Below are 23954 nucleotides of genomic sequence, written 5' to 3' on the forward strand. Positions count from 1 at the left end.
TGTCATTAGTCCATATATTGAGATAATTTGACCATTTAACTAAGCTGTCAAACAGATAAGTCAAATAATCTGATGGGCTATTAAATTTCATCTTTTATATTAAATTCATGTATAAATAATGCAACAATTCCTTATTACCGCTCTCTTTATCATTTTTCTTATTCAACGTACAGTCTCATAAACAGCTTATACTGAATTGGTATGGAAGTACAGAGAAAATGTTTATTAATTTAAAATTTAGTTTACAGTAGTCATGATTTTTGGCTTATGTTAGCCCTATAATGTGATTTTTGCTAAAAATAGGTGTAGAACTGGCCACAAGTTCCTGTATCATTGGACAGAAATTCAGTTGATAAGTTTTTAAAGGATGTAACTTTTTCTGGTTTAATATAGCCGTTACGATTTTGTGAGTTTTTGTTACAATATCTCTTTGGTAGTTAAATTACATTTAATATCTCCAAACTAAATCAATGTGTTTAGATGACCAAGGATTTTTTTATCCAATCTTTTTGAATGGTTGTAGACAAACTTTCTTTCTTATAAGGCAAAGTTTTTTATATGTTCTTATAATATAGGATTTTTCTTTTTTATCCCCCAAGGCTAATTGTCATCAAGATAATTTTCTCTACATTTCTAAGTTCATTATAGTTTTGGAAGGAAAATATACTAAGATGTTTATTTTTACTTGTGTTTTTTAAACAGAGAGTGAAAAATAAATCATTGGAGGATGTGGTTATGTTGAATGTTGACACAAACACTTTAGAATCACCATTTAATGACTTGAACAACCTACCAAGTGATGTGGTAAGTCTGAAGGTTATTTTGTGGTGAACACATTATCTGTCTATCTATCTATCTATCTATCTATCTATCTATCTATCTATCTACTTTCTCCTGGACCCTTGAATTACAAAGAGTTATTTTTCCCAGGTTTTTTTTTTTATCTGAAATAAAAGGACTGAGTATGTGCATGGGTGTGAGAGGAATCAGTGTAGATTCTATATTTAATATTTTTACCTTTTGGCAGTTGAGGAGATGTTGAATGGAACATCATATTCCTATTGTAAAAGTAGGATCATAATTAAAAAGCTAGATGCATTCATTAGGCAGAGTTTCTTTAAACGTAAGTCTCTTCATCTCATCTTAATCATTATATTACAAAGTAGGCATTTCTGTCTGCCTAGTGGCATGTCTTGCAAAAGAATGAGAGAGTTTTTGAAGGCAAGAAGAAGAAGGGGGCCAATTATCGGCTTTTGCTTCCCTGCCACCTGCCAGTGCTTTTCCTTTTAATTAATGATCTGATGGCACTGGTCAATATAATAAGAAATGCTTGTACAGTTGGGGTCAGAAAATTCTGGCTTTGATCTCCCTCAACTTTCTGAAACATTTATTTGTTTTCTCTAAATTATTTCAGTTTTATTTTAATCTTTTCTATCCTGCTGAGGGCCGCAAGAATGAAAACCTACACTGTTTGTCATTTGCTTTGGCAGAGCAAAGACTGCTTACTTAGAATTCTATTTGTAAATTAAACTGCAAACCCAGTTTGTCATAAAAGACATCTGATCCTTTTGAAATGACGAAAACTGTCTTTTGTCTGTAAAGGCTGATAAATTAAGTGCCAGTTCTCTTCTGCTCTTTGATCTTGCAGAGGGTTTGTGTGTGTGTGCATGTGTGTGTCTGCAGCTTATAATAGGATATACTCTGTATTTCATGTTAAATAGTCTCCAAAAGTGCATTTTTGGCCTGCATATTCCTTAGAACAGGGCAAAATGCAGGCTAGTGCTGTTTCTGTATATGTTTTAATGGCTATTTAAAAATATCTTTATAACATAGTTCTAAGTTAAAAATAACTCTCCTTTTTAAAAAAATCCAGTTTTTTCAGGAATATTAAAATCCATAAATAAAAAAACATTCATCATATATTTTTCTGCAGTATTGCAAGTACTTTGAAATCATTATTAGGGAGTTTGAAAAAGTGAATTTAAAAATTTCAAACAAAAAATACAGTAATACTAGCTTTGATTGTTTTTATGGCTAGTGATAGGAAAAATGTGATTTTAAAGTTAAAATCAGATTATCTATGCCCATAAATAACCTAAAATACTTGCTGACCTTGAAGCAAATTAAATTGAACTACTTTATCTTACTGTAGTAAAATTTATGCTATGTATGAACAAATCCAAACCCAGGCCAGTAAAGAATTATATTATCTTTTTAGCCCATTATAACTAGATTGCCTCATTATAAAAATTTTGCAGAAGCTTCTAGAAATGATTAGAGTTATTCATTTAGAAATCCATCAAAGAATTCTTCATTGGATAGAAAACTAATTATGATATAAAGCCCCAACTTTTATAAATATTTTCTTTATGTGCAGTGCATTTCCACTGTTAATTCCCTAAGTAGAAAGGATTGTTTATAAAAAAAAGAAGAAGAAAAAGAAAAATGAGAAAGAAATCAGCTTTTTTTGTGTCATAAAAATTTTTATATAGTCAGTTTCAGTGGTAGCTAATTTCATCTCTTTGAGAAAAGCAATTTTTGATAGTAATTTGTTTTGGTGGGTGGTTCTTTTTTAATTGAGAAGTACTACTTTCCCAGTAGAATTAGTTTGATACCAAGACATTTATTTTAAAATATGACAAAGTTTAACAGTTCCCTGAAATATAAAAGCCTAAATATGTGAAATGACAGGAGGGACCATCTCTTTGCTTGTTTATAAGGAACAGTTAACTGTACGTAACTGAAGTAAAAAAAATCTTAAAAAGGAACTCTGCAAAGTGATGTAGATATAACTATACGTATACTTGAGATTAAGGGCCCGAGACTTACAGACAGATTTGAGCAACGAATAAGTGGATACAGCTCTGGGGTGGAACCAGGGAAGTATGAGTTATTTTAAAGTTATAGTCATTTTCTACAAATACTTTAGGTGGTTGTTTGTTTAACCCCTCTCTAATAAATTTAGCTCTTTCCATCCATTTTCCAAAAGCTGTCTCTTGTAGTTTTACAGGAAATATGATATAAAGTATCACATCATACTTTCTATAATTGTCAGTGTTTTAAATGAGATGTGTTAGAGTCACAAATGATCTTACTGAATTTTTTGTGTTGTGATCTGAATTAAGAGAAAATATTCTTGAATCCTGAAAAATACCCTGAAAAAATCCTGGTACTGTTTGATTATTTAATAAATTAACTCATATTTAAAAGGGGACCTTTTAAAATCATTCACCAAAGCGTTTAAATTATACTTACAGGCTAGAGGACTTTCTATGCATGTGCACTCTATTATTGTGTCAGCCTGACCAGTGGTCTTGGCTGTTCAAAGGTCAGTGGTCACAGTTGTCCTGAATTACTAGTTCTTTTTTCCTGTGGACCCTCTGCTGTGTTGCATGCTGTAATCTTCTTAATGGCTTCATTCCAATATTCACACATAATATTTTAGATTTATTGACTGTTAGAAATACTACCATGCCAGTAGCAGTTCCGCTACTCTTAAGGTATTTAAAATTGGAAAAATAAATCAGGGCAAAGCTTTCAGGAATCCTTTGTTTTCCTTAAGGGAAGGGAAAAAACTCTCTTCCTGTCTTCTGACAAGAACACTTGTTTTTCGATTTCATCATTTCACTATAGATTTGGATCATTAAAAGAAAAAAAAACACAAACTTTATTGAGAGTGATTTTAACGATATTGATTATTACATGGAATATCTTAAAAGCAGTAGACCCATTAAAATATACTTTTGTAGTTTTCTGTCTGAATACATTGTGACTTTACTTTTAGTGGCTATGTCAACTGTAGATACCTTCAAACGTGTAGGTTGAGTGTCTTGAAATAAAAAATAAATTTGAGGGCTATGTAATAATATCAATTGAATTTAGTGTTATCATGCTATGTTTTTAACTGTGGGGAAAATGAAACAGTTGAATTAAATACAACATTTGAAATTTCGAGTGATGAATTCTTTTTAATTTTAAAAATTTACCATTGAGACTCCTTCATTCCAAATATATACACAAATTTTGTTTCAATCACGTTATAGTTTGAAATGCTGTATTCTAAAGGTATTACTGCTCATTTTAATTTTTATCATCATTAATATTTTTAAAAGTAATTTGGGGAATTCTTAACTATTTCAAAAATAAATAGGACAACTCACTTCTTAGAAAATTAAGCTAATTAGAATTATAATGAGATTTAGGAGATCTCTTTGTGAAAAAATTAAATTAAAACAATTACAAACTCTTACAGATGAAAGCAGGTTAGAACTGACATCTGAAAAAGTTACATGCACTAAAATACCCATTACTAGGAAGTGAATTTTTATCTTTGTTGCTTTATTGTCTTTAAATAATTTTAACTGATTAGGTTTTAAATACTATACTCTCAGGTCAATATACTTATCCCTATTTTAGATAAGAAAATGAAGACACAGAAAGTATACTGTTAACAGTATTTCTACAGCGTTAGTTCATATTATAGGTTCATCCTTTCACACTTAGACCATGGTCCCTTTCGTATAAACATTCATCCTCTCAAATACTAGACCGTGGTCCATTCGTATAAACATGATATACAGCATAATCAGTAACTGTTCTGGAATTTACTGTAGAATCTTATTCTCTGTTCTAATCTTGCTTATGAAGTATCAGTGTGATCTATTTGATTTAAATTAGGGTTGTTAACACTTTAAAAAACTTATTTTCATCTTATGTGGAACACTACTGGAAAATTATTTTTTTATTTTCTATTATGAGAGTATATAGTAAATATACACTTCAGCATTATTGTACAATTCACCATAGACCCTGGTATGTTACAGGATAGCTACATTTAGTATAAAGCATATTTAATTACTAAAATTTTAAAAATACTTTATTATAAAATGGAGTCATCTAAAATACTGTGCATCTTACAGTGACGCTTTCAAGTATCACGTGAAGGAATAGGTTAATGGTTTTATTGTGCAAGGAAAAGACACAAATTGCTCTGAATCGCCAAAAATCATTAAAAGCCTAAACTTAAGGAAATACCCCAAAACTCCAACTTTAAGAAAACATTTAAGATATCTACATTTGAGTGAGTTAATTTAGGAAAAATTTGGAAAAGAATTGGCTATTACAGAGAATTTTTAAAATCAGCCTTTTTTAAAAAAAATGAAAGTATAGAAACCAATTTAACTCTTGCAACTGTGTGAATAGCTAATAGATATGTTTAATTTGTTGGATATTTCCTCTAACCTAACATGAAGGTTTAATATGTTAAATTGTCATAATATATGTTAAAAAGAAAAGACCCCAGAGAATATTATATTAGTTCCAGGTTTGCCACAGCTCTGCTGTAATTCTTATCATGTTTAACAGTAAATAAATTCCCCAGCAAAATTCTAGAGTGGCAAGGTTAGAAAGATAACCTGATTTCATTCAGGTTCTAGAGTAACTTAGACAACGTTTTTGTTATTGTTGTTGTTGTTGTTTTGTTTTGTTTTTGGTTTTGTTTCTTTTTTTTAGTTTACTAGAGTAGACTTCCAGAGACAAATACTGCTTTCAGTTTCCCCCTGGAGAAATGCAGTCATACTCCCCTCAGTCTTCAGCTGTTAGAATCAGGTACCTAGATGTGCATTGCCCCCACCACACAGCCTAGTGCAGAGCTTTGTAAATAGTAGGCATTCGGTAAATGATGGGTGAAGGGAACCATAATTGCATTTCTTTCATCTTTTGTTATAAAAGTTGCTTTTAAAATCCCTGTTTAGAGTTACGCAGAACATTTTACAAGGATATTTTCATCTGACTTTCATAGTAATGAGAAGAGGAAACGTGGGTGTATGTTTAATATCCACTTTTGTGGCTATGAGCGTGAGTCAGTTTGGCTCCCGGGAAAGGGGGACCGTGTGGTGATGGCGGTCACTGTACCTGACTTTGGGTGTCGGTGGATACGTGCTATTCCTTTAAATAGTTATTTTCAGAGACGTGATTTTTTTATACCAAGTTTTTTGTTGCTGTTGTTTGTAAGTAAACTACAGATTTTGCGATTTTTCCTACTGTTTTCTTGGTGTATGTTTTTTATGAAAGCAAAACAAAATGAAAAATAAAACTCAAAACCTTAATTAACCACGCTTCTAAACTTGTAAAAGGCCTTTGTTATTTTCTCCCAGCTGAGTAAGAGCATCTGTCCCTCCCACTGCAGTGATCCAGGCTTTAGCAGCTCCCTCCTTATGTCTCTGTACTTTTGCCATTTTAAAGTTGATTTATAGTTTGTTACTCTTAGTGATTTTAAGTGCTCATGAAGTTCCTTGGCTTTCTCATGGGTTTTCATTTCCATCTAAATTACCTAGCCTTTCTCCAAATGTCTTTTTTTTTTTCCTGTATCATCTTAATAGCATGCTTCTCTCTCTTCCTACTGCTAATGCGTAAACACATACACCATACATATACATATATCATATATATGCATATACACATATGTATGTATTTAAATGTAAAGGCCTTGATTTTGGCTTTAAAAATAATTTCCAATTTGTTTCTAGTTCTTTAAGTTCTTGACTTTTCCGTATACAAGACTTTTCATGTATATTATATTGTGAGTACTGTTACAAAAGCGATTCTGAAATCTTGCTGATATCATAATGACTTGGTGGACTTTTAAATGAATTATGTTCCTGGACCCCATCACAGATCTTCTGATCCTGTTAACTAGAGATATTAATGTATAAGTGGGACAGGTGGCTAATGTATTTATTCATTCATTCAGTTAGTCATTCATTCAGATATGTATCGAGCACCTACCATATGCCTGTATTATGCTAGGAGCTGAGTGAACAGGAAGACATAATACACGGCTCTCATGGAGCTTGCATTCCATTCATCAGACCCCAACCATGTGGCCACATGAAGTCAGGAGGGATGTTGGAAAGTAGCTGGGTCAATGTAGCTAGGTTGAGCTAGCTAGCACCAGTCGAAATTTAGGATTTCTCTTACCAAAGAAAGAGACAGTGGCTGTTGGTGCACTGATCATCATCTCCACCATAAGTACACTGAACAAACTGATTTTAGCCTAACTGAGACTTCATTCTTACCAGTCTAAACACTCAGATCAGCTGTTTGTGGTGCAGTCAAGCTCAACATGCCAAAACATCAGTTTCCAGCATTGGCCTCAATGAGGATATGAGTAAGCCATGCAAAGTAGGAGGAGGAAGAATAGCATGTACAAAGGCTCTGCTGTGAGGACAAGGTTGGCAAACCCAAGAAATGGAAAGAAGTCTTGTGTAGCTGTAATGAGATGAGCAAAAAAAAGAATGAGGCAAGGTGAGGTTGTGGAGATAGGAAGCGTGATCCTAAAAGATCTGTAGTTCTTGTTAAGGACACTTGGACATTATTAGAAATTCATTGGAGATCTTTAGCAGAGGAATAGTGTGATCTGCTTCGACTTCTGAAGACATCATCTTGGGTTCTGGGGTCCTGAAGATTAATGAAACAGGAAGATCAGTTGAGGGGCCTTTTGCAGTAGTCTAGATAGAGATGCTAGTTTCTTGAACTTGATAGTGGCAGGGATGTAGAGAAAAGTGGACGGATTTGAAGTCTCCATCAGTGGTCTAACAGGGCTTGGTGATGCATTGCATGTGGGAGATGAGAAAGGGTGAAGTGTTGAGGACGTGCAAAATTCCTTTTTGGGTAACCAGATGAGTGGAAATGGCATTGATATTAGAGACACTGGTGTGACATTGGGCTTGATGGGGGGATAAGAGCAGTTTGTCTTACGATTGTCTTACTTACTTACATTGTCTTACTATTATAATGGCCTCTGAAAGGAAAATAGTTCTAGCTGCCCCTTTATTAACTAGGTTTTGAGAGGTAATTTCAGCATACACAGAGACAATGTAATGATACACTCTGCAAGTGTATCCTATGCTTTTCATTTGATCAATGTTAAAAGTGACCATTTTAATCCTCGAGTAGAAGCTTGCTAGAAAATTATATTAAGAAGGTAGGTTTCATTTTGTTTCTAAAAAAAAAAAAAAACCTGCACATTAGAAAGATGAAGGAAGTGTGGGGATTTAATACCTGATTCATATGATAACCATAACATGTTTTAAGGGAGAATAAAACATTTTATCTTTGTAGCTTTTTTTCTAAAGCAGGTAACTACTGGAAGCTCTAACTTTTCTAAATGTGTGTGGATTCTCGAGTGCAGCGTAGTTACATAAAAGGAGGTATTTAAAAACATCAGAGGCACATTTCAGAGCTGTGGAGGTTATCTAAATATTATTTCCAGACATTTGTATTTACCTTCTGTTGTTCTTTACCCTGATGTTTATCTTTGTGATCCTAAAAGGCAAAATTAAAATTTCTAGGTGTAGGGGTTAATTTCTGTTTCCTGAAAGGACACATCTAAAAGTCAAGAGAAAAATCTGTCACTTCTCTGAAAACTCAGCTCCTTTAATATGCTCTCCCTTCCTAACTCCCGGTTGGCATAATTACTTCATTACTCAGACTGTGTGCACGTGTCCTGCACTCTTTTAATTTATACCTGTTTGTTATGTTTACTCATGTAATTCCTTCCTTTTATTCATAGTCACTTTAGTGTTAAGAGGGTAAAAGTGGAGAATTGGTGGTAATATTATTCATGTGGCAGTGAACTCCCACTGTGCCAAACCCAGGTTATAATTCCTCCCATGGATGGCTGCTTAGAAGTCTGAATTCTCACTGTATGAAAGGAATCTAAACATTTGATAAGAGCAATGAGATGCTGTTTATTCCTGAAGCTCTTTTCACTGCTTAACTTTTTTTTTTTTTTGGTCTAATATAATACCTAATTAGACTTACAAAGATAATTTATTTACAGATTGAAGAATGTCATAAGAAAATCAGATGTCAGTTTTGAAGTAGTCTTTAGCCTTTGGAGGCTTGCTTACTCTCTTAAGAATATAAAGGGAAAATAATTGATACTTTTTCTATGTCACATAATGGGATTGTGTGATACTAGCCATGTGACTAAAGTTCTAAATGCTCTCCTGAGGTCAGACTTCTATATGAGTATAAACTTTAGGATTTTAGGGGGAAAATGTACATTTATTTCCCAACTAAACTTAGAAGCTTGGAAGTTAAAGCAGAAAACGTTGTTTCCCAGACCAAATATGAAAAAGTACAGAAGAGACATCACCGTTTTTATAGATAAAAACTGCTAAAAACTACTTAGCACTGCAGAGGGCACTGGTAACTGGTGATAATTTACTCCAGTGATCTAAAGGACAGGGAAACAGCAAGGTTGGCACAGTCATCTCATATTAGAGTCATATCTTTCTGTCTAAAACTGATTTGAAAAAGTATTTCATTTTTACAGGCTATTTTTGAGCATTTATTTGTGCATCCAGAAACCCTTAACTCACCTGCCCTCTTGGTCTCTGAAAAACAGGAACAACCTCAGATCTACTTACTGATAGACCCCTCTGAGAGCAGGTCAAGAAAAACCTCCTGATGCAGTTTGTAAAGGTTGTAATAGTGTAGAAATAGGCAAAGGAACAATGTACTCATATTTTGGCCAGGTAACTAGTCTCATGTGTCTATGAAATTAGATAGTATGCCCATGTAGAATAGCACTTTTCAATAGAAATGTGAGCCACATGCACGATTTTAACTTTTCTGGTAGCCATGTTAAAAAGTAAAAAAAAAAAAAAAAAAAGAAAAAAAAAGAAAAAGTGAAATTAATTTTAATGTATTTTATTTAGCCAAATATTCAAGATATTGTTTCATTCTGTAGTCAATATGAAAATTATTAATGGGGTATTTTACATTTGGGGGGATAATAAATCTTCAAAGTTAAGTTTATATTTTACACTCATAGCAAATCCCAATTTGGACTAGTCACATTTCAAGTGCTTATGTGTCTAAAAGGCTGCTATATTGGACAGAGCATTTCTAGAACAAGTGTTTCTTTTTTCTTTCCTATTTTCTACAGAGCTCCTGAGGGGGCTCAGAAAGTATACGGACTGATTTTGGAGGTGAAGACCACATAATTATGGTTTGGTTAGGAAGGGCTTGTGGCAATGTGACAGATATTCTAACCAGCTTAAGCAGTACTGAAACAGTCAAGGACTTGGGGTCATGAAGGCTAAGTTATGGTTTGACTTGCCTCCGTTCTCTGTAAGCATACATTATGATTGTCCTAAGAATACTGAATTTGTGGAGAACTGAAATGTCAATTTCATGTTTTGTAGAAAAATACACTCTGAGGAATTTTTTTTGCAAAGATATAAGTAAGGCATGACATGTTAAAATGTTTTTTTTTTTTATTTTTGAAAGCAGGATTTTATTTTTTTAAGTTTACTTATTTATTTGTTTGTTTGTTTATTTATTTATTTATTTATTTATTTATTTATTTATTTTGAGAGAGAGAAAGAGAGTATGCACAGGGGAGGGGCAGAGGGAGAAAGAGAGAGAATCCCAAGCAGGCTCCATGCTGTCAGTGTGGAGCCCAGTGGATGGCTCGGACCCATGAACAATGAGATCATGACCTGAGATGAAATCAAGAGTTGGACACTTAACCAACTGAGCCACCCAGGCACCCCTTGAAAGCAAAATTTGAAAACAACCCAACCATTTACTTTTTATAAAACATGGAAAGACATATTCCTTCCATCATAAGCCTTTGTGGGGGGCAATTATTAAATACATGTATTTGCTAGTCATTCTCATTGGTTTTCTTTAAGGCATTTGAAGCTTAAAAAACTTACTACAAACTTTATACAAAAGACATTAAGTCATAAGATTTGTTTTTGCATTGTTTAGCTATATTTATTGTTTGACTATGTGGGTTACCTAAAAGTGTGCATTTACTGAGTTTGGATTTTAATAATAAAAACTTCCTGATTTATGCACTTTGTGGGCTAAATGAATTAGGCTCCAAACTTTTATCTGAATCTATGGAGCTTGGATATAAATTGAGAAGATCACAGCTATGGGGAGAAGACCTATCCAGCAAAGGCCTTTCTGCATAGATTATGAACATCATAACTCAATAATTTTTTCAAAACTGTGGTTATAATTGGACCCAATGGGGGTCTCTTTCTTTGATCAGATCACAGTAACTGTGACTTTACACTGGAAAATGTCACTACTGTGAAGGTTTATCACCTGTAGAGCTGGTCTTTCCTCTGATGCTGTGTTCATTTCTCATTAGCATTATTCAAAGTTTAGTTGTTAATTAGGTTGACACTTCAATTACAGTCATCATCTACAGGAGTAGTCAGGGCTGCTTGCATAAAGAAAGAAAAAATAGCCTTCCTTGCATGTGTATGTAAAGGGGAAATGACATTATTTTGTTGTCTGTTAGTTTCATAAGGGTAAGAATATGCTCTGTTAAGGGAACAGTCCAACCACAATGTGTCCCATCGGTTGTTTTCTTAAGAAAACAAGAGTTTTCACATGATTTCATGTTCCCATGTAAGGCATCGATGAGGAATATATGGGCACCAATATTGTTTATGTGTAGAGAGTATAGTTTTCTAGGATGTGTGAAAGGAATTGGTTGAGTCAGATGCACAGGGACATCAAATCACTTCCCCTTAAAAAAATAAGAGTGTACATCAGGATTATGATTACACTTCTAAAATATTCATCTAAGTAAGGGCCGTTCGTAAATAGTATGTATTCTCTAAAATACACAGAACCTGAAATTAAAAGATGCAAATGTATGAACAATGATAACAAATTTAAGTGCCTTGAAAACTTAGCAAACTCCCACGTAATAAATTTTCCTTTGACTTAAAAACATTATTTTAATCCGATTACTGGTTCGTAAGGCAATGACATTGGACTCAAACCCAGCATGTTGTGGTGGGAGAAACTGGACAGAACTGGGTTGAAGGCTCAGTTTTGCCATGTATTAGCCACGTATTAACTGTCTAGTGAGGGCAAACTGATTCCCATCTCTGAGTCCCTGTTTCTACTATTCACAAATGATAGTACATGTGCCTTTCCTAGAAGACTGGGAGGATTAGATGAGATGGCAAATAACATTTGCAGAACCTAATTCTCTACTCATGGAGGTTCTCAATAACTTCAATTTCTCTCCCCTCTTTTTGTCTAATAATGGTGGAAACTATTCAACAAATGAGTAGGAAATTACATATGAAAATGAGGCTTCCAAAAATAAAATTAAATGGTAGGTGATCCTGGAGGACCTGTAACAAATAACCTTACATGGCAGAAATGAACGATACCCAACCGGCTTCATCTCAAAACAAGTAGACACATGTTGTAATTGCTAAAAATCTGCAGAAAAGTGGCTCACGAGCAGTTTACTGTAAAATAATTAAAGCTTATTTATGTCAAGAGGCCTTGGGAAAAAAAGAGAGCATAAACCAATTTGCATTAGCACGTTACTATCGGCCCCTGCTTTCGTTTCAATTAACAGACCAGCAGGTGCTCTCTGCAGTTAAAAAGATAAGCTATCAGGGAGGAGGATGAGTTTTTGGCTGACCTGCAGACACTGTGGTTTGCCTGCTGATTGGGTTCGTACCTCGCTGTACCAATTTCTGAGGTGTTAATTTAACTGTTCCTCTCTGTCATGCAGGTCTCGGCCCTGAAAAATAAACTGAAGAAGCAGTCTACAGCTACAGGGGATGGAGTAGCTAGGGCCTTTCTTAGGGCACAGGCTGCTTTGTTTGGATCCTACAGAGATGCACTGAGATACAAACCTGTAAGCGTTTTATTTCATCACTATTTTCATTTGCTTTTTTTATGTTTCTTCGGAGTGGGGCAGGAAAAAGAAACATTTTAATATCACACATGAAAAACGCATCATAAAGGTCTTTTAAAATCCAGAATGATGTGCTTTAAGACATTATGTTCTGTCTCCAATTCCTTGACTTTTTGGTTTTAGTTCTTTTAGTAACCTTTAGTTACTGTTTCCCACGTTTTGCATATTATCTTATGTATTGTTTTAAAATTGGAATACTTAACCTCTTAATGAATTGTGTTAATGCGTTTTAATGGAACTACCTGATGTGAGGATTAAGAAATTAACCAGGCAGTTGGGTTTTATAGATCAATGCATGTAGAGGTGACAGTACAACGTGCAAGTTTAAAAATATTAGAACTTGCAAATTTTGCACTATTCGGAAATTTATTGTCTTCCTATTCCATAACACTTTTCTAAGTGGGCTTATCTGTTTAGCATGTGCTAGCTCATTCTGCCATTTCTTTTCTCGTTTTAATACCCTAAAAATGATTACTATGTAGAATTGTAGCCAGCCAAGGTTTCAGATGGTCCAAAAGGTATAAATCAAAATACATTTGTTTCTCTTTCTGAATTACTGGTTAAATATGTGAGTCTGATTTTATGAAAATAATTACACTGCCCTTCCACGACCAGATAAATAAGTTGTAATGGATAAAAAACGTTGAGTTAGTAATAAGTAGTGGACTTGCTATCTAATAGGAATTCGACCGTTAATTAAGTTGTGTAACCTTGACCCATTTCCTTGGTCTCTATAGACTTTGATCTTCTTATTTGGAAAATGAGAATTCTTGTACTTTCCCTGGCTACTTTTCAGAATTGGTGTGCAAACCCTGTCGTAAACTGTGAAACTAAACACATGTGAATGAGTTATATCCCTTCTAAACTGACTTCCCTATTCCCACCCAATGGCTCTTATATCTCCAAGGAGTTATTGGGTTATTAGGAGTCCTTAAATGGATAGGCAGGTCAACGGCTGTCTCTAGAGAAGTACCTATATCTAATTCGCATGCTAAGATTTTGGAAATATGTGTATATTTTTTAAAGCATTGTATAAGTCCTAGCACTGAATATGGTATACATGTGGGGGAATCACATGAGGGAGACTTTAAAAATTATTGACAGTTACATGGTCTCATTCTGTAAAAGATTGTACACCCATCATCTGTACTAATAAAAGTTTAAAATCATCTGGTTGTCAAATTTTTTAAAACAGGTTGATTTCGAGTTTACAGTACCAACAGGGATATTTAAGTATTACTTTGCTTAAATTTTGCCACATTTAAATAATTATTAATCTTTGTATGTTACATTTTTCTTTTCCTTTTTATGTTCGTGAAGGACTTCAGATTTGAGGAAAGCAAATTGAAGAGAAAATTTTCTTAAATGATTTAAATTATCAATTGAGCAGACAGGGGTACAAGATTTCAATAATGACTTTTCTTTTTTAAATCTTTAAAGCCAGATTCCCAGTATCTGTGGGAAAATATATAATTTCATCATAGAACATCTTTCCTGTTTATTGATCACATCTAATTATAAATTTGTTAAATTATCTACCTTTTTCCTTTTTATATTTGATGTTTTCTTTCTTTTTTAGTGCTAATTCTTTCTGGGAGTCAAAGGACAGTATTTTCCTTCTGTGTGTTTTTACATTTCTTTTGACTCCATCTTGAATGAAAGCATAATTTTTAAAGTATACTGAATATATTTAGAAAGTTTTTTTTTTTCAATAGAAATAGTTATTAAGGAAAATGACTTCTTTCTTTGTTGTGTATAAAATATTTTTGTTGCTGTTTAGGCATTGTCTTTACAAATGCCCTGTATTCTAATTTATTAAACGTACATTTACTTTTTATTTTGTGAACTCTTTCGGACATTTATATAATAGACGTATGTCTTTTATATATTTTCTGATATATGTAAAAAAAAAAAAAGGGCCAAGCTCAGAAGTTACAATTATTTCATGGTTTTGTCTCTATTTAGAAGTATAGTTCAGTACTACCCTCTAGCTAGTAGAGCACAACTGGAGAAATTTACTAAGTAACCTTAAATGGATATGAATTCTTTAACCAGGTACTACTTTTTAAAATGTCATGATTTTTTATACACATATAAAAGCATTATTATTGTTATTCCCCTTACGTTGACAAAATTAAACCTATAGATTAGACCTAGGAGTGTCATTCAGGGCCTTCACAATGGGCAAGTAGTCTGTGTCTGTCTTTACTTTTTTCCTAAACTTCGACCTCAATTCAGAGAATTCTGCCTGTGGCTCCAAATGTCCCAAGCTTCTCTGGCTTCCAAACTGTTATTTATAATGTTCTTTTTTCCTGGTAGTGCTTTTATCTTTCTTGCTTTTAATGGCCATCTAGTTCCTTCCTGATCCCTTGAAGCTATAGTTTCTACCGCCCCTTTTTTCTGTGAATTGATTACACTTATTTTCTTTAATACATTTCTTCTCCCTCTTTTATATGTTACTTGTTATAATTCTTTTGTTATTTTTACTGAGATTCATAATTTATTAGTTGGTATTAAAATGATAATTGACCTTTAAGTACCCGTTGGGTACCAGGCATTAATAGACCTTTAGATAGGCTATTTATTTAATCTTGATAAGCCTTCAAATATTACCCTTTTCATTTAAAAATTTTTTTAACATTCACTTCTGAGAGAGACAGAGTGTGAGTCAGGGAAGGGCAGAGAGAGAAGGAGACACAGAATCTGAAGCAGGCTCCAGGCTCTGAGCTGTCAGCACAGAACCCAATGGAGGCCTCCAACCCACGAACCATGAGATCGTGACCTAAGCTGAAGTTGGCGGCTTAACCAACTGAGCCACCCAGGCGCCCCATAACCTTTTCATTTTAAAGATGAGGAAAATGATATTCATGGAGTGTAAATAACCTCACTAAGGCTCTCCAGCTAGTACATAGTGGGGCCTACATTTGAATCTATTCTTTTCACAGTCCTGCTCTTGCTCCAGTGTGACAGGTTTCTGCTCTCTGGCCTCCATTCTTGTATCATACTCTCCTTGAGATCAATTTCCTGAACTTAACATTTCTTCTAAATGCAGGTACATGGAAAGGCATTCAGTACATACTTAAAGAGAGACAGAACAAACGAGACACTCTTAGGACTTTCCTGAAAAGGAGTACATGCCCATAGGCATACCATGGTGTGTATATAAATTGGGGGAATAATTTGTTATTTGTGCTACATATTCCCATTTGTGATTTTATCAACCTAGAGTAACTGCCCCTTCCTCCTCCCTCCAGTCTTCTGCAGCCTGGCTGGGGAACCAGTTAGGGGAAGCCCCCATGATGATTTAAATGTCCATTTTCAAATGCAAATACCTGAATACATTCGCTAAATGCTGCCAAAGAGGAACTCATATTTATAAATTACACTTAGAATGTCTGAGTGACAGTTCTAAATATGTTGCTACTTTTCTCATAGTTCCTTCTTATTTATACCTTCTAAATGACACCCTAGCACAATTGACAAATAAATTGTGCCGGCTCTTATTACAGAGAGAAATATGCAACTCTGTAAAGTTGTTGGAAAGTGATTTAAATAAACAATGGCTATTTTGCTTTCTTTGGATTTTAACCAGTAAGTTAGCTACTTTTTAAGATTTAAAAAACATGAGATCAAAGTAATGTGCTACATAAGTTGAAGAAAAGTGATAACACACTTTTATAATTCTTCTTGGGTTGTTTAGAGGATAAAATGAGTTCATAAATGTAGGTTACCTAGAACAGTGTCTAACATAAAATCAGTGCTATTATTCTAAAAATGACATTTTAGAAGTAGTAAATTTGGGGAGGAAGATCCCTTTAACAAAACTAAAATAAAGTACCCTCCTCTGATTCCCCAAAAGAAAAACACTGTTATAAACATCAGAATGCTTTTAAGAGATTGAATTAAATAACTAATAAAGGGTCATCAGTTGTACCTGTTTTATTTGTGTCACAGGCTATTAAAAATAAAAGGTTAAGTTTTGACCAACAGCTAATGCTAAGGAAATGTTTGCCTGAGTTAAAATATTGCTTAATACATTCAAAGGCATATGCTTGATTATCCTGTCCAAGAGCATAGAAGTAACACTCAGATCTAGTCCTTTGAATAGTTAGGGTGCTGTCCTTTGTTTCAATCACTCAAGCTTTTCTGGGCGGCTGTGAACCTTGCTAATGGATAAAAAGTAAATTCCTTTTAAAATAAAGATTGGTTAGTAATCTGGCCCTCTGTTTGGCAAGTTGAAAGATTTGTCCTTCAGACATTTTTTGGATTATATTCCTTTAAACATTATCAGCAAATATGTTATATTTTGTGATTAAACTTTAACAATTTAAGCACAGGATTGGCATCCATAATTTAAGTGGCCATTCACTAAATCTTTGCCTTCCAGTTTCCATTTAACACATTTGTAACTGTCAACTTGTTAGAGATTTAAAAATCTGAGTTGAAAAGTACACTTGCTCACCCCCTTGGTTTTATGGTTACTAAAAAATTTTAGACCTCCATTCGTCTCATTACCCAAGTTTGAGTCTGGACCTTTGGCTTTAAAGATGGTTGCAACCAAATAAATATTTATTGTATATTTATTGTATATTTGGCTTTCTGATAGAATATGGTTGCTTTTATGATACTTTCTTTCTGTTCTATTATTATTATGATTATTATTGTTATTAACAGAGAAGGTGTTTTGCTTATCTGCTTTAGCAAAACGATAAAAATTCTGTACCACCACTATGGGATGGGTAGAGCTAGGGACTCTGATAGTAAGGGTTCATTTTTATATCCCTGATAATGTGTTTCATGAGAATAGAGAGTGTTTTTCTTTAAATAGTGGGAAAGAAAATATATATTGTTCATAGCATGTATAAAATTAATACGTAGCTCTATTAATTTTTTTTTAGTGTTCAAATTTAACTAGAGTGCTAGAAACAACTGTATCTGATTTAGAAAAATGAATTTCTTTTCCCATCTTAACTTGCTGGATCAAAGGCAAATGGAACATTGATAGCTATTTTTATTCTAGACAGATCTAATAACTTTAGGGCAAGCTCATATGTACTCATATGTACAGAAAGAAGCTTTAGCTGTAAATAATGATTAAAGTTGATGATTTAAATATAAGGATTTTTTTTCATCAATAATTTTCAGTAATAGAAAAAGTATTGTTTTCCTGGTTAAAAAACTCTGAGAGTAGACTGTGGTCCCTTACATAATAATAACATTGGGACACTTGGAAGAAGAATGTTGTATCACCTGAAAAATCTTTTAAAATTATTTTCTGTCAGAACCTGAATATATTTGACTATTACCTTGGAAAACTGGTAACAGAGTGTTTAGGAGTTTTAAAAGTTTTAAATAAACTATCGTTATGCGGACATTTTTGCTTGTTTATATTTGTTATATAACAGTGACTTTACATATTAAACCCAAGTGTATTAGGGAACTGAATAAGCATTATGTGGATGCTTTGATTATATTTCATATCTTTACACAGTATCATTCTTTCTGACACCTTTATTCCTTTCAATATGAATTGTTACTAAGTTATATATATATAGATATAGATATAGATAGATATAAATATAGATATCTATATATAGATTTATATATATAGATTTATATATATATATTTGCAGATATATATATATATATATATATATATATATATCTGCAAAACATAAACAGAGATCTAGTCTATGTTTTAAGTATTTTCTTGTTCTTGCCAAGTTTCCTACTCCAGAAGACAACATAGAACTGGAAAGATGCCCATCCTGAAAAACACACTAAGCAAAAATATTGTATTAATTCAATGATGATAATCACTTTGAAACTGAACATACAGTAGGGTAGGAAAAACAGCCCCATCTCTTCCATATCTTATCTGTGCCTTAATTATCCTGTAAAAATACTTCAAATATTAGCTAGTGGATATTTACTGAACACTCAAAGTGCAAAGTACTATGTTGAGTATTATAATAGGGAATGTAGAAATGTATAAGGATATAGTCCCAGACCTCAAAAATACACAAATAAAATGTATAAAAATAACCTTTAATTCAACTTAGAAAATCAGTGCTAAAAGAAAGATACATATTTTTAAGGCTCTGGGTTTCAGAGGAGGAAGAATTTACTTCTTTATGTTAAAGATGGAATCTAAGACTTGGCAAGGTAAATCATGTGTTCCATAAGGGCCAGATTTATGGCACTGAAGGGCATTTCTTCTGCCATTTCTTAATCCATTCTTCTGCCACAACTAATTGATGGGTCTTATTTAAATACCATCAGGTACAAACAACATGTAGTTTCTAGCACACTGGTTTTAATGGTACCTCTTCCCTTCCCATTATACAAGGGACTGAATGTGACGTTTGTTATTTTGTGGACAATTTGAACTTGAATCTGCTCTGATTTATATGTTTTAACAGGTAAATCAAGTATGAACTTTGGCATTTTTACTATTTATTAATAACAAACTATCTAGCAAACCTCATCATAGAATGCTGAGTATGTTGTTGATTCATTCTTAGTCTATATTTGTTGACTGACATAATACTTTAATGGTAAGTAATGTTGGTGGTTCCTTTCTGGAAAGTCTGGTTCTCCTCTCTGTAATAAGAACTTCACTGCCAGCCTAGTATTGAATGGTAGTTTTTCTTTACCTCTATTCATGCTCCTTTGTGTGACATTTTATCAAAATGATTTCAATTTTGGTTCCTTTCTGTTGCCTCATCACTGTTCCATGAAGCAAAAGATTCAATTGCTTTACCATCACATCACATTTTTACCATGGATAGTTTTTCATTTCCCCACTTATATGTTTCTACACAATTAATTCTGTGTCTCCACGGAGCTATATACTTCCTTACTTTTTCTGTCAATGATCAATATAACGTTTAAAAAATAAATTGGATTATAGGTAGGTATTTTTCAGTTATATCAATCTTTTTCCGTAAGTAGAGTGATCAGCTTAATTTTGATGCTTAGTTCTGTGCAGATAATTCCTAAATATACATTAAACAACAAGTTTTCCAAACCTGAGTCTCTAGCTATGTGCTACCCTATGTCCATGCATCTTCAGAAACCTTACTTACCTTTACCATGCCTTAATGGACTTTACTGGTGTCCTGAACAGATCCCCCCTACTGGCTGGCACCCTTTTCAGAGAAAAATTGCCCATGGCTAAGTAGGAAGTGCCTCCCTAGGCACCTCCATTCCACCCCCCCCCCTCCCCCCCCGCAGGGAAGGCCTCATTGGCCTGACTGACTGATAAAGGGTTTATACTGCCCTTGCTTCAAGATGGGAATAACTCTGCCAGTACATTTAGTGTTTTCCATAGGTTTAGGCTGAGGCTGATTTTCAGCTGAAAACACATTGTTGCTTGGCTTTTTTCTTCTGCCCTATTTTGTTTCCCATATTTCCTAGTTCCTGAGAGTTCTCCATCAACAAATCATTTTAACAAGAATCCTTGTCTCAGGCTCAGCTTGGAATCTGACCAAAAACATGTGCAAGAATTGATTTTATCACCTTCTTAAATCTGTTTTTTTTTTTTCTGTATTTCTCTTCTTTAGTAAATGGTATCATCTTTTGATCTTCAAGCTTGAAATCTGGAAGTCATCTTTGACCCCTCCTTGTCCTGTTTCTGTATATTAGTGGTTCTTAAACCCTTTGTTGCTGAATGTCTTCATACTCCAAAAAAATTATCAAGAGCTTTAAAGAACTTTTGTTTCTGTGGGGTATATCTTTTACTATTATCATATTAGAAATTAAAACTGAAAATATTTTAAATATTATTTAAAAATAATATAATACTATAGATAAACATAAAACATATTTTTATGAGAAATGTTTCTCAACAAAAAAACAATGGAAGAATGCCTTGTTGTACAGTTTTTCGAAAGTATGGGGCTTAAGGGAAGTTAGCTGGATTCTCATATTTGGTTCTGCTTTTGCTCTGTTGCAATATCACCAGTCGTGTAACCTCTGATCAACTCCATTGGATCCCATGAGAAAATAAAAGTGGAAGGGGCAAATAATGTTTCAGCATTGTTACAAAACTAGTTTTGATGTTGCAGACCCTGTGAAAAGGTCTGAATCCCTGGACCATTCTTTGAGAACCACTGCTGTGTATCAGTTGATATACAGCCCAGTTGATTTTGCGATGAAATTGTACTTTTACAGATTGCAAGATATGGAATAAATAAAACATTCCACATGGTCTTGAATGCCCATAACTGGGATATTTTGAAAGCATAGACTGAGTCTGAATCCAGCTCCTACCACTTACATGCTGTGTGATCTTGAGCAAGTTGCTTAACCGTTCCCCATATTTTAGTTTACTCATATATGAAGTAAGACAACAGTAAATTTGAGGTTTATGTGAGTTAATATGTATGAAGTGCTTACAACAGTACCTGGCCCATAAGAAGCATTACGTAAACATTAGCTATTATTACTACTCTTGGTAATAGTAAATAAGTCTCCTATAAGTGTTAGCTAATGGTTGTCATCACTTTTCCTTTCTGCTGCCTCGTTCGTCTTTTCTTGGCTGATTTATATCACACTGTTAATTGGTCTGCCTGTTTCCATTATTTCCTCTTGCCTATTAACTTTATTTTTTAAAACATACAGTCTTGTCACTTTATTGAGTAGATACTTTTGTGAGCTTCTTGATGTCTTTAAGAAAATGACTTCAGAATATATCATAGACCTTTTTCAGTATGGCTTAATCTACCTTTTATTTCTGTCGGGTACTTTGTGTAGTTCATATCCATTAGCCACTATGCCTCAACCAGTCATTTATTATCATCATCTGGTACTGTCTCTAATTCACACCCATCCCAAACACACTACCCACTTTTTGTCTGCCTCTCTCAAGACTATATTTTGCATCTCTGTTTCATAAAGTGTCCATTAGTTTTCCAGACCAGCTCAGATTTCCTCTGGGAAGCCACAGGAACTTCTAAATTAAATCTCTGATACTTCAGTAAACTGGGAATTAACTGGGCAAAACCAGACATAGTCACTCTACTTAGAACAAGAAAGGTTTTAAAAAAACACTCAATCCTAATCCTGATTTTTAATCAGATAAAAAGTAAATCAGAAGATCCTAAGCAGAGTTCCTTATCATGCCACCACTCAACCTGACCTGGATTTAAAAGAACTCCTACTGGGGAGTTATTTATAATCTGTTTGATAGCATACATCCCAGTATGACAATAATTGAGACTCCTGTGTATTAATATTGCAAAAATTTAGAGCATTGTTAATCAAGACTTATTTTTCTTTCTCCTGAGAGAAAATTCTAATATGCACCAGGGCTTTTCTTCTTTGTTGTTATCAGAGATTCTTAGTGAACAGGCTGTGTTCATCATTTGAAGGTTAAGTTCAAAGCTTTTACCATGATTGGTGTTATCAAAAATGGATGGACAGCACATCTGAACTTTCTCTTGAAAGATTGAAAGCAGTTGCTAGAAGATTAATAAGGACAGGGTTCTTCCCGAATCATTCACATTGGCTAAAGACCATGTTATGCCCAATTCTTGAGAAAGCACAGGTAGACTTTGCTCACATCCATTTTCCCTTACCTTGAGATTCTCCATCCCCCTGCCCTCCATTCTTTCCAATCAAAAGAAATGCTTGATTGTAACATCGGAAGTCTAAACTGTTCAGTTAGAGATAGAATTTTATTTTTAAATTGACAAGTATTTCAATTGAAGATAGACCTTTGTATTTGAATTGAAGACTGTTCTACAGTGTTAATGACAACTTTTGGACACATTGTAGGTACTAATAAAATATAGCTCACATGTTTGGGGGGAATCTGGGCAATAAAAACTAACGTTATCAATAGTACTGATCACTTTGTAATAATAGTGCTGTAGTTGGCATTGCCATTAAGAAATGATTTGATTTTTTGTAATTTGTATTTACTTTTGAAAAGAAAATAAGTCCTATGGAACAAGGTTTAGCTCGCTTGCTATTTTGTTTATTGACTTATAGAAACATTTATTTGGCTCCCAATGTAACTAGATATGAAAAACAATAGACCTTTATCTTTAACAGGATTGCCTGTTTGTTGTTTTCCCCCCTCTGTTAGATTCTAAGTGGTGAGTTCTGTGATAGTGGCAAATACAGTGATTTTTGATTATCCAAAGTATATTTATATAAGTTAATCAAGTTTTTAAAATATATAATTTAAAATCTTCCCGTAGCACTTAAGACTGGCAGTAGTCAGTATCAAAATGCATAATTGCAGTTTTATTATGAGGTATTGGCTGGCAACTGATGGTGAATGACAACAATTAATAGATTATTAAATTGTCTTCTTTAATAATTTGTTTAAATTTTATATATTTTCTTCTGTAGCAGTGCTGTGTCAGAAGACTTTTTGTGATCGGTGTTCTGTATTTGTGCTACTTAAGAGGATCCACAGAACACTTGTGACAGTTGAACATTTCAGATGTGGCTAGTGTGATTGAGGAACTGAATTTTTAGTTTTGTTTAATTTTAGTAATTTCAATTTAAATAGCTACATGTGACTAGTGGCTAGTGTATTGAACAGTGCCAATCTATAGTGTCATTAGTTTCCATCAGACAGTGGTAACAGTTGAATTACTGTTAGATTATTAGTTTCATTATTTTGTTCATACAGGAGCCAATTTTCAGAATTTTACTTACAGATACCTATAATCAAGGCATTGAGTTGTCCTTAAAGTTAAATTATAATTAATCTTTTTTCTAAGGTCTGTTAGAAGGTGAACAGGCTCACTTTTTTTTTTCCCCCTTTTTATTGCAGCATAGAGATTGCTACAGGATTCATTATAATGAGTGGATCATTGTATTAACAATGATAATGGATTGTCTCTGTTTTCATTTGGGTCATATAATTTAGCCACTTATCTTCCCATGTATTGAACTGGCAAGAAGACCATTCAGGCTACTGAGGAAGTAGCAGGTGGTAGGGATCAGCCAGTAAGTGACAGTTTTCGAGGTCATGCATGGGAATAGATGGAATGAGTGGAATCTGTATTGAGAATTTAAGTTCTTGACAATTTGGAGGAGGAGCAGCTAATGGAGCATAAGCTACCACAAGACACTTGCAAAGTTACAATTACTTAAAAAAATAGGGCAAATTGAGGCAGGTACAAAGTGAGACTTATTCTATAAAGTATTCAATCAGAATTGTGTTTGCAATCACGAA

The 23954-nt window shown here is 33.7% G+C and overlaps 1 protein-coding gene across 3 annotated transcripts in view; it reads left to right on the forward strand.

Moving 5' to 3' along the window:
• The window catches only part of DENND1B (DENN domain containing 1B), a 268067-nt gene that overhangs the window by 173070 nt on the left and 71043 nt on the right, over positions 1-23954 (forward strand). For all 3 annotated transcript variants that reach the window (XM_045456663.1, XM_045456662.1, XM_045456664.1), the window contains 2 exons: positions 703-804; positions 12572-12697. In XM_045456663.1, the coding sequence (XP_045312619.1) occupies positions 703-804; positions 12572-12697 (228 nt within the window). The remainder of the gene's footprint in view (positions 1-702; positions 805-12571; positions 12698-23954) is intronic.

This window comes from Leopardus geoffroyi, chromosome C3 (genome assembly GCF_018350155.1).
Source record: "Leopardus geoffroyi isolate Oge1 chromosome C3, O.geoffroyi_Oge1_pat1.0, whole genome shotgun sequence".
In the NCBI taxonomy this organism is placed as follows: Eukaryota; Metazoa; Chordata; class Mammalia; order Carnivora; family Felidae; genus Leopardus; species Leopardus geoffroyi.